The 13,431-nt window shown below is 46.1% G+C and overlaps 2 protein-coding genes across 3 annotated transcripts; one reads left to right on the top strand and one right to left on the bottom strand.

Moving 5' to 3' along the window:
* The first annotated feature begins 715 nt into the window (after positions 1–715).
* CCNA2 (cyclin A2) lies at positions 716–8,271 on the top strand. Its single transcript, XM_085057818.1, has 8 exons — positions 716–960; positions 1,066–1,294; positions 2,139–2,254; positions 2,583–2,806; positions 3,338–3,542; positions 4,288–4,401; positions 4,661–4,794; positions 5,212–8,271. The coding sequence occupies exons 1-8, from the start codon at positions 823–825 to the stop codon at positions 5,261–5,263; spliced, it is 1,212 nt and encodes a 403-aa protein (XP_084913944.1). The 5' UTR covers positions 716–822; the 3' UTR covers positions 5,264–8,271.
* Positions 2,380–13,221, bottom strand: EXOSC9 (exosome component 9). 2 transcript variants are annotated; one of them, XM_085057817.1, is made up of 12 exons: positions 13,097–13,221; positions 12,865–12,959; positions 12,166–12,285; positions 11,975–12,077; positions 11,443–11,580; positions 11,254–11,336; positions 10,967–11,099; positions 10,393–10,481; positions 10,053–10,199; positions 9,547–9,737; positions 9,203–9,281; positions 2,380–3,533 (listed from the first exon to the last, which is right to left on the bottom strand). In XM_085057817.1, exons 1-12 carry the CDS (start codon positions 13,160–13,162, stop codon positions 3,506–3,508), a joined length of 1,272 nt encoding a protein of 423 aa, XP_084913943.1. In that variant the 5' UTR covers positions 13,163–13,221; the 3' UTR covers positions 2,380–3,505. The 2 variants fall into 2 exon arrangements, with proteins under 2 accessions (XP_084913943.1, XP_084913942.1); XM_085057816.1 differs by lacking the exon at positions 2,380–3,533 and adding an exon at positions 8,464–8,721.
* Positions 13,222–13,431: the final 210 nt, after the last annotated feature.

Genomic DNA, 13,431 nt, shown 5'->3' with positions numbered 1-13,431 from the left:
ACCACATCCAGACACCTCTTAAATGCCTCCCGAGGTGGTGACTCCAGCAGCTCCCCGGGCAACCTATTCCACCCTAACACTGACAATTTTTTTCCTCGTTGTCTAATCTGAGGGTGGTGAGGCCCTGGCACAGGTTGCCCAGAAAAGCTGCGGGTGCTCCATCTCTGGAAGTGTTCAAGGCCAGACTGGATGGAGGTCTGATGAACCTGGTCTAGTGCAAGGTGTCCGTGCCCATGGCAGGGGTGTTGGAACAAGATTAGCTTTGTGGTCGGGGATGCTTTGATAGTCTGTATCTCCCGTCTGACCCTGAGGCCGTTTCCTCTTGTCCCCTCACTGCGGGCACCTCACACCTCCCTTGCAGAGAGTGATGAGCAAGTCTCCGCCCGCAAGTCTCCTATTTTCCCGACCAAACCCCGCCCTCCCTCGGCCGCTCTTCCCGGGACACGTCCGCGAGCCTGCCTGGACAAGCTCCAGCACGTTTCCCACACCCGTTTCCCGGCGGGAAGGCCCGAGGCGCTTCTCTCCCTCCCTCGGGCGGGCGCAGAGCCTTCCCTCCTCTGGGCCGCGGGGTGCAGCCCACCCATGACTGCTCCCCGCCCTCTGTCCTTCTGTCTGTCTGTCCGTCCCTCCGTCCGCCCCTCATGCCCGCCCACCCCATCCGGCGCGGCCGTGACGCCGCGCGCGCCCATTGGGCGGTTCAAGAGTCGCGGGCTACTTGAACGGCGCGGGCGGCTCCAGGCGCGCCCATCTCCGGCCGCGCCGCTCCGGCCCTGCCGTCGCCCCGCTGTCCCCTCCGCCGTTCCCCCCGCTCCTCCCGCGGCCATGCTGGCGGAGCAGGAGAACCAGGAGAACGTGCCCCCGCCGGCGGCCGGCAAAGCCGCGCCGCCGCCTGCCGCCGGCACCCGCGTGGCGCTGGGGCTGCTGCGGGGGGCGCAGCAGCGCGCCGGGATCCCGCTGCAGGTGAGGGGGCGGCGGCGGGATGCGGGGTGATGTGGACGGGGCAGCGCCGGTGCTGCGTGGAGGGAGCTGTCAGGGGCCGGGCGCTGACGGCCGCTCTCCCCACAGGCGGCGCGGGGCGGCTGCGAGGGCCATGGAGCGGCGGCGGGGCTGCAGCAGCATCAGCCCTTCTCCATCCATGTGGACGAGCCCGATGGCGAGCGGGAGCCGCGGCGGCAGCGGGGAGTCCCGGCGGTGCAGAAGGAGGAGGCGGCGCTGGGGCTGCGAACAGCCGTGTGTGCCCTGGGGGAGCGGCGGCCCCTGGCCCCCCTGAGCAACGCCATGGAGCTGAGCTTCGGTACGTGCCACCCCCGGCAGCGCTGCCCGGGCCTGGGCGCCATGCAGGCCGCGGCCCACCTGCTCCCCCACAGGGCCCTGCCCCCGGGAAGCGTGCGGGAGCTCACCCGGGAAATGATTGCCAGAGCTAACTGGAGGGCTGTGCTTTGGGACACGGACCGGGTCTGGTTCCCTTGAGCCTGCCACCATAACACAACAGCTGTTCAATCCAGCTGAGCGTCTGTGTTCTTATCCCCTGGTCTTTTAGGCGGTTTGATACTTTATAACGTTAACTATCAGTACCTCAAGGGAAAAGCCAGGTTACGGACCAGAGCAGCCCATAAAGCCTCGCCCTTTGCTGCCATTACAGAGTTAAAGGGGACTTTACCCAGGCAGATCCCAAGATGTGATAGGTTTTTCTCTCAGCTAATATCCCGTAGTGGTTGCAAGTGTTCTGAGGTCTTCCCAGTATGTGAAAAACGGGAACTGCCGGTTCCATTTTCTGGAACACATGTGTGAGTATCTGAGGGCTGATCTCCCTGTAACCCAGTTCTGCAGGCTACAAAAAGCTCTGGCACTCCAGCCCAGTTTTAAACCACAATCTAAGCCTCCAGGATCCACCTCTATGTAACAAGGTAACACAAGGTGCAGTGAGCACTACATAATTGCAAGAGTTTTCCATCCCTTTATTCTTAGTGGGAAGAAGAGAAAAGGGAAGGGGAAACGTCCCTCTTGCTGTAACATTTGACTTATGTAGAGCCTCCTCAACTTCCAGTCCAGTTGAGTGAGCCTGCACAAGGTTCCCTGTGCTGTGAGGGAGTGGTGTGATGATGGCCATTTTAACATGACTGTTACCATCTGCTTAGATTCTCCAAGTATTATGGATATTTCAATAACCTCAGAAACAGAAGAGAAAGCACCAAACGTTAATAACGTGCCAGACTATATCAGCGAAATCCATACATACCTGAGGGAAATGGAGGTGAGCTGCTGTCTCTTTTCTTATTTGCATACAGCCCACGGGGGAGGAGTGTGGGGTGGGGAAATGTATCTGAACATGAGTTGCTATGACAGTGACTAAATTAGAGCTTGCTAGAAAGGGAGAAATAAGAGCATGAGACTGGTTTATTGTGATAAAGTTGATTGTGCCATGCACAACCTGGCAAGCAAGATTACAGAAATAGAACTTACTGATCCTAAACTTACCAGTGTTTACTTCTGATTTATTAAACTGTGATAAATGGAGTTTAAACAGTTGCTTCCCTACCAGTTTGGTCCAAACTCAACTTATCTGTTATCTAACCCTACAGGTGAAATGCAAGCCCAAAATAGGTTACATGAAGAAGCAACCTGATATCACAAACAACATGCGGGCTATTCTTGTGGACTGGCTAGTGGAAGTTGGAGAAGAATACAAATTACAGAATGAAACCCTGCACTTAGCTGTAAATTACATTGATAGGTTTCTTTCTTCCATGTCTGTTTTGAGAGGAAAACTTCAGCTTGTGGGTACTGCAGCTATGCTGCTTGCATCGTAAGTGAAATTACTTCATTTCAAGTTACACCTGCTGGTGTCATACAGATGAAAAGCTTGTGGCTGTTCTGTTGTCTGGAGCAGGACTTACTTGGGAGGGCTTCACACTAGGAGAAAAATCAGGAGTTATACACCTAAAAGTTTGGCAGTTATCTTTGTAGATTGCCCTAGAGCGAGGATGCATTACTTCCAGCTGCAGCAGCAGGCATCTAAACAGTATTTCAGGGAAAATGCATAAGGTATGTGAAAAGAAAGTCGTGCTTGCCCCAATTATTAGTTTAGTGCATTGTTAATGGAATTTCAGGAACTTGAAGTCCCAAATTCCTTAGTCTTAAATTGTCATGCTGTTGTAGCTCTTTAATCTCAAATTCTACTGATTCAAGAGCTAGTGAACCAACTGCAGCAAACTTGTTTGGTACCAGTTCCCAGCTACTTCTTAAGTCAGAATTTAAATGAACATTTCATTAAATGTTGGTGGTTATCTGCTTTTCTAGTATTCAATTATTTCCTCATAAACATTTCTCTTGGCAGAAAGTTTGAAGAGATCTACCCTCCTGAAGTGGCTGAGTTTGTCTACATCACAGACGACACCTACACCAAGAAGCAGGTCCTAAGGATGGAGCACTTAATTCTGAAGGTTTTGTCCTTTGACTTGGCGGCTCCAACAATCAACCAGTTCCTCACCCAGTACTTCCTCCATCAGCAGACAGATGCTAAAGTGGAGAGCCTGTCAATGGTAAGTAAGAATTATTAGCTCAGCCCATGTAATTAAGACAAGTCTATTGCAGATATTTATTGCACATATATATATGTATACTATATATACACCCTATGAATTGTGCTTCTCCAGAAGTGTTGCCCTCCTGCTGGGAACTAACACTCCTATTATGCCACTTTCTGTTTGAGATAGTCCATCCCTATCAAAGGCTGGCACTTGGCCTGGCTTGAGCATGCACCCTTGCTCAGAGCAGGCAGAGATTAATGAACTTTAAATTGGGGGTTGCTGCACTGCTAGATAGATGTTTCCCTCTCTCTTATCTACAGCTGTGACACCTACCCCCGCACATACTTTGGCAAAAAGAACTTTTGTTTTGGTTTTCCCTTCAACAAGCAGCAAGGTCTAAATCCAGAGGCTATTTTCTAGAGCAGAGCACAGATAACATTTCAGCTGAAGTTGCAGTAAATCCTAGCTGTATGGTAGGTACTAAAGCTCCTAAACAGAAGCCTTTGTCTCACTGGGGCAAAGGTCAGACCTGACTACGCTCTTCCCTCTAGTTCTTATATATCCCTAAATAGAAAATGTTCTGGGAAAGCACGTGTTGGGAATGCTGTTTGACAGTAGCTAGCAGGAGATGCAGAAAGTACTCGGAAACTAATAAAAGCTGTCTCTCCAAATGATGGCAGTCTTGGAAGGTTAAATGAGGGCTCTAGTGCAACTGTTAACTTTTGAGTGAAACATTCCCTCTTTTTTTCCCTTGCAGTACCTGGGGGAGCTGAGTCTAATTGATGCTGATCCTTACCTGAAATACATGCCATCAGTTATTGCTGCTGCAGCATTTCATCTGGCAGACTACACACTCACTGGACAAACCTGGGTATGTAGCGCTCCAACATGAGCCTTGACATGTGTGTTCAGTGGATTTGTACGCAGTCCTGAATGCTGGGGCTGGGCTGCAGGAATTGCATCCCCTCTGTGTTCCTAGCCTGTTAATTAGGCATTGCTCCCTGTGGCATTTGAAAATGGGAAGGGGGGTAATATGGTTTCAACAGGAAGCTAAAAACTCCACCAGTGGTCATCAGCATAAGCAAACAGCAACATTCAAATGTCCCTCTCCCTTTTTGTTTTCCCCTCAGCCTGAATCCCTGTGCAAAGTAACTGGCTACACCCTTGAAGACATCAAGCCTTGCCTCATAGACCTACACAACACCTACCTCAAAGCAGCCCAGCACACACAGCAGTCCATAAGGGAAAAGTACAAGAGTACCAAGTGAGTATCTGTGGAGGTGTTACAGCTGAGTTGTCCAAACACGTAACTGTCTGGCAGGGTGTGGGTGAGGGTTGTACCTCTTGAGTCTTCAGGCAGACTGAACTAACCAAATACACCTCCTCAGTGAAATAGGGACAAGACTCCCTGGGTTTTTGCAGATTGATTTGTCAAGCAATACTTGGTGTTCTATCACTGCCTGAACCGTCTGGTAGAAACTGGAGGAATTTTCTTGACGTTCCAACAGTTGGTGATACCTAATGCTCCTGAAAAATCTGTGTGGGGCAAGGCAGCCAACAAGCCCCCCAGAATGTTTCCTGCCTGGTGGGAAATGTGCTTTGCTGGAGTGTGTTGTGCTGCTCTTTGTGGCAGAGAGCACTTGAGCAAGATGATATCCTGCCTCTTTTTTTCCCTCTCTAGGTACCATGGAGTATCACTCATTGACCCGCCAGACACACTAAACTTATTGTAATAATCAAGAGACTGATCTTTTTATGAGATGTATATTACCAGGAAATGATGTACAGTTTTAAACATGGTTCAGAATTCTAGGTATGATCACTCAGCATATGAATATAGGCTTTGATGACTTCAATTATGAAGTTTAGTTTCATGTGGTTTTAATGTAAATCTTTTGTACATGCAATCTTGTTAAGAGTTTTAGCTGTGTTTTTATCAAAAGGTTCTCTTCAGGCACAGAATTAACCAGGCCACGTGAAGTCAGACTGCTTATCTAATTATAGACTAAATGTTAATATTAGCAGTGCATTATTATAGTAGGGCTTTTTCTCCTTCTGCCTAAGAAAGACTTGGACTCCACAGAGTATCAGTAGCATTTTAATACTGTCTAGTTTAAACTGAGACTTAGCATAGATCCAAAACATGCCTTAATGGCTACAAAACTGGAAGAAACTATGACCATGAGGAGAAGTCCTTGCCAGAATTGACTCATGAGGCTCTTCAGGGTGTGCCCTGATTGCTGTATAATGTAGTGCCAGATCTTCATCAGGTGGAAGGCTGAATGCTCTGCTGCAGGGACTGCACAGTTAAAACTCCTGCACCAGTTCATACCTTGCGCTTCCACGATGCAGAAAATGGTCTTGCTGTTGGTATTTTCTAGTCCAAGTGTAAAACTGATACTAATCTAAACCCATGGATTTCCCACTGATGTGTTGGCTGTCCCAAAAGTCCATTGATGCCTACTGAGAAAATCAGTCCTCAGTCTGCTTGCCTTGTACCTTTTCAGTGCTGGAGGGATTAAAACTGCTCTGTGCCCCCAAGGGGAGGCAATGTCTTCTGGCATGGATGGGCTGTGTGCAGAGCAGCATGAATTCTTTATGGGATACATGCTTGGGAAGAGCTCTTCCTCATGCTTGGAAAGAGCTCCTCTGTGGCACACAGCAAAAATGTGCGACATTTTTCCTTAGTTCTGGAACTGTTACATGAGCAAACTCACATTTAATCAGCATTAGATCAAGTGGATGTTTACCTTCAGCTTGTGTAAATGGAGTGATGCTGCCCTGTACCTGCTGTTGTTTGCATGTAAAGCAGCGAGTGCACGGAAGTGGGCTGAATTAAGCCATTTCCAGGTTGGCTAATAAACAGTTTTTGTATCTGATGCTAGTGGTCTCCCCAATAGCTTAAAATCACTGAGGCGTAGTACTGCCATCTTAAACTGGCATTCATTTCTGAAGATTTTTGGCTAAAGCTGCCCTGTGAAACCTGTGCCTCTTGGACTTAAAGCTGATTCAACACTATCTCTCTGGTTATCTGGGTGCCCAGCAGTGTAAACTCCTCCTCACAGATGTCCAACAGCTGTTAGGGAGTGGGCTATTTAAAATAATTTTTTGAAATCATTATCTGTCAGGCTGAGAAGCACATTAATGAGAGGCAACTCTGTGTCTCACCTCAGCAGCTACAAAATGACTACTCTGTCCCCACCCTTGTGCTGCAGCCTGAGCCCTCCCTGAACCACCTCAATTACAAAACCAATTGAGTTGAATGGTCAAAAATCTGGTCAAAATATACAGCAGAAGTGGCCTTTTCAACCAATCTGAGCTTTTTAGGATGCACTTGGACTGTTATACATGTTCTAATCATTAATGAAGAACCACATTTTGTGGGGCCAACAGCCTTTATTGGGATTAATTTCAGTAAGCTGCCACTGAAATACTAACTGGGGACAGCCTGTGCAGTGTATCATGTGTGGTGCTTGGGGTTGGAAACACTTTAACCTTGTAGGAGAGGGAGTTTATATAGTGAGGAATGTGTTTTTCTCTGTTTGTGACCTTGGAAGGGTAACAGACAATGCTGACTGGCAGCTATTATTTGAAGATAACAGGCCACAGCACTCTTCCTGGGAAACTGGGTTCTGCCTTCCCTTTCCTTTCTGTGATGTGTGCCAAGACCACTGAGAAATATGAACATTGGAGGAGGGGTAAATTAAAGCAAGCTTATGAATTATTTTCTCCAGAAAAAGAGCAATTAGCAGTACTTGAGTGAAAGGACTTCAGTGGGTTTTAGTATTAACTTAGTGCTTAATCAAAGAGCTGTGCTTGAGTTTCAAAGGAACTTGTTCCCTTACTGTTCCCATAGCACAGAGAAAAATTCTTCCATGCTCCCTGAGCTTTATCTTCACTATTATCAACATGACTTCCTCTGCAGCCTAACAAAAAATCTTCAGTCAGGGGCTGGCATCTCTACCCAGAATGACAATGTTCCTCCTTCCTCAGGGCAGCTGAGGCCGTCTTTTTCTACCTTGTCATTTTGCAAAGTTAATATGGGACAATTCCAGCCTTTGCTTCTAAGCTTTAAACAAAATATCCCAGGTTGTACTGTACTACTGCTAAGCCTATTCAGGTTAACTTCTAAGCCTTTTCCAACTCAAGGCTCTAAGGAATATAGGGATGAAATGCTACATGGGAGGAAGAGTGAAACAGCAGTGCAAAAACACTTCTGAAGAAGTTTACAGTCTTGTGGTATTAAGGAATTCAGAAGCAACTGCATCTTCACCCATTTTTGTACTCAGAACAGTGACTTTGGGTTGGAAGAATGGACACTAAGAAAATGCACTGGTTTAGCTCCTGGAGAAAAGAGGTTTTTTGTGTGTTGGTCCCTTTCTGAAAGAGCACAACTTGATTCGAGCTTTGCCTGGCTGGGAGCAATTTTCTTTTTTTTTTTTAACATGAAGTTCTTAACTTGATTTGGGGAATGGAAGATCTGCAACAGTAACTTCCCCTGTTCACAGCTCATGTAACACTGAAGTCACGTGTAAAATAGCCCTGCTTCATTCTGTAAATATGTGTGTGTTTCCAGTGTCGCTGGTTTGTAAACAAAGCACCCAGATCAGGTATTTTGGAATACTCCTTGTCTCTTTGTTTTGCCTGATCCTAAATTCAGAGCATAACTCTTTACCTATAGTTCAAGAAGCATTCCAGTCTGTTGCACGTAATATTTAATAAAACTTTTTAAGAAACTCCACTGCTGAGGTTCTGTGCTAGTTTGTCAGGTGCATGCATTTCTGGTGATTTTCATAAAGAAGTTGAGTAAAAGCTAAGTTATGGAGTGACAGGGGCAAGAAGGTTTTAATCACAGCACATTGGTTTTCCCCTGTGAAGAAAGGTGAGCTAGGTGGGGGCTTGCTGCAGCTGGATGCCAAACGTGGAATTTCAGTTACAGGCACCATTTTTTTAATTTAAATCTGTGTACAATAGTTTTAACACATAGATAAAAGCAGAACAATATTGGAGGGATGGAGGGAAGGAAATAAAATTATCTACAAAAATAAGCTTAGTAATAACAGACCAAAATCCATATTATACAGCACTTCTGCAGGAGGGATGATGGCTTTAACGAGAAGTTCTCTTCTTTCTTCTCCTTTTGTTAAATGCTTTCTTACTTGTGTTTTCTTGTTTGGAGCTGGTCTGTGTTCTGCCAGCAAACAACAGTTGTATCAGAGAAACTTACCGAATAGCTTTACTATTCCAAAAGAACACAGGCTGATTATCCATAACTGGACAACCTCCCACCATGCTTGATGCTAAGGGTTTCCATGGCTGGCGCAGGGACACAGCAGCAAATCTCACTTCTTGGAGGTAAAACTCAACATTAGCTCTAGTGCAGCACACAGAATCTCTGCACCAGCTCTAAGGAGCCACTGACTGAGATCCACTTTTATGCTCTCACTCCCTTTGGAAGGGTTGAGTCAAATACCTACAACCATTTCAGACATCTGCAGACCAGTCAGGCCTCCCAGGACAGGAAGGAACTAGCCTAGATTTAAACCTCCTTGCTCTTAGCCCTGTATTCCTTTTCATCAATAGAAACCTTTCTTGGCCTTGCCAAAATCCTGTCCTTCCTGGAAACACTCCTTACAAACTCCTTTCCCCTCCTAATTTTACTTGCTGGTTACCTTGTTTTCCTTGGTAGTTCCTGTGCTTCCAGAATGACAACTTCTTCCTCCTCACTGTCAGACAGTACAATCGGTTCATCTAAAAAACACACAAACCCCATCAATCACAACTAGTGATCAGTTTTAAACAGCTCCTCTAATTAATAACCACAGCATTTTTAAAAAAACAGAGGGGCAACTGATTCATTTGCAACCTTGCCTATACCACAGAAATCAAGTGGAATTAGCAAATGTGTAAAGGGGCGACAGAGGTTCTTTCCTCCTAAGGACCTTTCACATTTTAATTCTAAGCTGCTAACAAAGTGATATAATGAGATCTGATACCAAGAAAATCAAATACTTACCATTCTTAGTTTCCCTCATTGTGTTTGTATCCTCAGTTTCCATTTTATGACATTCAAAAGCAGCTGCCTCACTTTCACCTTCTTCCTCTGCTGCTTCTTCCTTCTCAGATTCTTCAAGGTCTCCCCAGGAGCTCTCTATTCCCTCCCCAATTTGGGCTGTCCCGGGAGTGTGCAACACTGGATTGGCAAAACTGCAGGAGTTAAGAAAAATCTTGGTGTTTGCTGGTAAAATTCTTTGTATTCTGAGAGCAAACCAGGTCATTTTTAAGCTGGGGAGAACAGCCCTGAAGGGGCGTTAAGAGTGCCACTTCTGCAGTTACTGTAATAATCCCAGGTCTGACCTCAGTTTTGCACTTTGTGCAAGGAATTAAAAGCAGAGAGAACCAAAACCAGGATGTGATGAGAACAATGTTTCCTCTGAAGGTTCTATGGCTACCTAAGTTATGAGGAATCTTAGGTGTGTGTTTAGCCTAGTTTTCCCCTGAATAATACCCTGGAAAAGATACACTTCTGCAGGAGGGTCTGCTTTAGCAATGATTTCTCCAGCTTTCTCTTCCACATCGTTGGTGTCCACAGCAGCACTCTCCATTTTGAAGGCAGTGATCCTTTGGTTGGGTATGGATTCTGCAAAGCCGAACTTCCCGCCTTCTTTCCTGGTCATTCAGTGACAGACATTATTTCAGGATAACCCAAAAATGGTTTCTCTTTTCAAGCTCAAATATACAAATGCTTGCTATTCAAAACAAATACAAGTGAAGACTATTTGCTGTTGAAACCACAAGTTGACATTAGTATTTACTACATTTCTTAAAAATACCCATTCCCATCCCTTCCCAAAACACTCACCTGGCCTTCTGGTCGTTTTCTAAGGCTTTCTGAATCAGTTCTGTTATTTCTGCGACTTTAACAGCTGTTATTTTACTGCATCTCAGAATCTGTTTGTTACACAGACAACAACACTTTACAACCAGGAAAGCAAGAAGTCTTTAACTGAGACTGTAGAGCATCATAGCAATCACAAATGCTTAAATCACACGAATTACAAACACTTAAAATACGGCACCTTAGCATGAGGGACTGGATTCACTGAGAGTTATGCAAAAACTTAATACAACAGCCTCCAGCTCTTCCTCAGAGTGCAACTGGAAATAATCTGCAGGCTTTCTTAGCCCAATCACAGGGAAAAAAATTTAAAAATGTGTATCTGACCAAAAACTATGCATTTTCTACGTTCCTTCTGCAGCACGGTACACACTACTATGCTCTTCCACTAGCACTAAAAATACATAATCTTTTCCAGTAAAATCAGACAGTTAATTGATTTCTCAGCTTCCAAATGTCAAGGATATTTTCATATCAAGACTGCAGCACAGGAACCAGTTTATACACCACAGAAGGACTGGTCAAGGCACAGGTTTACCTGATCCTGAACCAGCATAACCACTCCACTGGACTGGATGGTACAAATTTCATGATGTTTATTCATGGCAATCACAAGGAGCCCATCCATCACCCGCTCCTCACGTTCAGTTGGATCCACCAATAAATAGGTCCTAGAATCAAGTTTTGAAATATAAGGCAACAGTGGAAATTTAAGGCAAGTTACTACCCTTAAACACAATTAAAGGATTTGGTTTGCATATTAATAACTATAGGTATACAAGACTTACACCCCTTATATGGGTACATAACACCTCAAAATCTTACCCTTGATGGAAGAAGGCAAAACTGACACAAATGGGCATGTGGTGGATACTCAAGGGGACAGGATCACGTTCCTCAGGAGTGTACTTTGAAAGGAATTGGCCCAGAATACAGTTATTTACGAAACTCTTAATTTTAAAATTAACAAGAAATTCAGGGAAATTAGAAAAGAAACAAAACCAAACAACTTACCACAGTTACTTCCTCTCCTTGCACAGACACATCTGGTCTGCGAAAATGACACAGAGCTACAATCCCTGCTATGCTGGCAGCATCAGTGATGTTACCATCATGGTTTAACAGGTGCATGTCCAGCCGAATTTGCCAAACCTGAGAAAAACATAAAACCGCTTGGTAAGCTGAGATACGATTCTGCAGAAGATGGTTTTTTTTTTTTCAAAATAAGAAGCAGCATACATTCCTCAAGTCTGTATTAAGAAGATGAGAGGTCTTGGTATATTCCAAGATAGCCACTGTGCCAGATTTAATTATGACAAAATATGTAGCACTTAAGCATGATTTAAACTTTATTCTGCAGGGTCCCAACTACTTCAGAAAGCCTATGTAGATATGCAGGTTAAAAATATCTCTCAAGTCAGATCTGTGCATCTTTACATTAACCTAAAAGCAGCATTTCTACTATCCAAAACCAGACAACAACTTAAAATTAGATTATATGTCTCTTTTCGTTTTAAACCCACCAGAAACCAAGAGGTTTTCCTACCTTTTCACCAGCAACAACGCAGAGAGATTCAGTGTCAATGCACTTAGAATCTCTGAGGCATCGCTCCAATAGTCTGTTCAGTGACACCAGTAACTCAGACTGTCTGTTGGAACAAAATGAACCCAAACTTAATAAGATTACAGTGGCTTTTATGCCATCCTTGTTTAGTCCTTTTAAGAAAGTTACCTTACCTGCCAGGCTCCAGCCCAGGTGCAGCCATGGGTGAGAGCTCCAGGTTAAAGAATAGCACACCTTCTGTGGGCCGATTTGCCTTGGGGGAAACGAGTTCACACGAGACCTGTGCCAGAACCCTGCCAAGGTAAATAAACCAGTAAGTCACAGAACATACCAGGAAAACTCAGGAAATAAAATATATACTTGGGGAAAAAAGCATGTGTTTAGGGTTTTAGTTTGTAATTCTCACTCCTGACAGTTTCTCACTCAATGCCTCTCATACAGATTTAAACTCTGATCAACTGAAAGAACCAAATGTAGGAATCAGAACATACTCCTGCCTGTTAAGATTAAAAACTGACTCAGACACTCGAGAAACTGTAATGAAATATTTATATAAGTGCATGTATTTCAGTTTTCCAGACAAAAAAAGGCCGTTTGGTTTGTGGAAGAATGTAAAATACGAGATCAGTGAATAAAGGGATGAAAACTTGGGAGTAATTTTGCATTTTTAAAATTATTTGTGATTGAAATCATCGTGGAAACCCCATCCCTTTCCCGCTTCGTTCCTTTCCATCCTCTCCTCTTTGCTCCTACCCTTGAAATACTACGACTTTAAGGCTTGAAAGGTTAGAATCTGTTCGCAGTGATCTCTGCAGGTTTGGGAAGCTCAGGCTTTGTCTAACCCGGGCCCGCAGCCGAGCCCCCGCACGCACCTGGTCCTGCCCAGCTCCACGATGCAGCAGCCGCGGTCGGCGCCGAAGGAGACGCGGATGTTGCGGTAGTCGTAGCATTGCCTCCCGTCCAGGCGCTGCGGGAACACACGGACACGCACATGGAGCGGGTTAGTGCGCCGAGCTCGGCACGCGGCGGGACCGCGGGGGAGGGAGGATCCCGGGGACAGCGGGGAAGGGGACCGGGAAAGGGAGGGGAATGCCGGCGCCGCACCTTCTTCTCCTGGATGGCGCGCAGGAGGAAGCGCCGCTCGCAGTTGGAGAGCGGAGTCGCCTTCATGGCCGCGCCGTGAGGGGGCAGCGCGCGGATACTGGGGGGGGAGCGCGAGCGTCATCGCTGCGCGCCGCGCGGGCCCAGCGCGCACGCGCCGCGTTCTCGCGCTGTGGCGTGTCCCCTCAGGGAGCGCACTTCCACCGGCGGCCCGTGCCAGTGCCCAAACACCCTGCGTTTGAGGAACTGTTCCCTGCTATCCAATCTAAACCTCCCCGACTGAGCTTCGTGCTGTTTCCTCGAGTCCTGCCCCTGGTCACCAGAGTGAAGAGATCGGC

This window comes from Lichenostomus cassidix, chromosome 4 (genome assembly GCF_008360975.1).
Source record: "Lichenostomus cassidix isolate B80296 chromosome 4, HeHo_3.0, whole genome shotgun sequence".
Lineage (NCBI taxonomy): Eukaryota > Metazoa > Chordata > Aves > Passeriformes > Meliphagidae > Lichenostomus > Lichenostomus cassidix.
This window is presented reverse-complemented; position numbering and strand designations above follow the sequence as displayed.

What these genes read in the sequence shown, in the direction of transcription:
- EXOSC9 (XM_085057816.1), bottom strand. Translation starts at nt 13,162, where the DNA reads ATGAAGGCGACTCCGCTCTCCAACTGCGAGCGGCGCTTCCTCCTGCGC. An exon ending in CCTGGGCTGGAGCCTGGCAG is followed by an intron (nt 12,078 to 12,165) that starts GTAAGGTAACTT and finishes TTGTTCCAACAG; the next exon opens with ACAGTCTGAGTTACTGGTGT. An exon ending in TTTGCCTTCTTCCATCAAGG is followed by an intron (nt 11,100 to 11,253) that starts GTAAGATTTTGA and finishes ACTTGATTCTAG; the next exon opens with GACCTATTTATTGGTGGATC.
- CCNA2 (XM_085057818.1), top strand. Translation starts at nt 823, where the DNA reads ATGCTGGCGGAGCAGGAGAACCAGGAGAACGTGCCCCCGCCGGCGGCC. An exon ending in CGCCATGGAGCTGAGCTTCG is followed by an intron (nt 1,295 to 2,138) that starts GTACGTGCCACC and finishes CCATCTGCTTAG; the next exon opens with ATTCTCCAAGTATTATGGAT. An exon ending in GAAAAGTACAAGAGTACCAA is followed by an intron (nt 4,795 to 5,211) that starts GTGAGTATCTGT and finishes TTCCCTCTCTAG; the next exon opens with GTACCATGGAGTATCACTCA.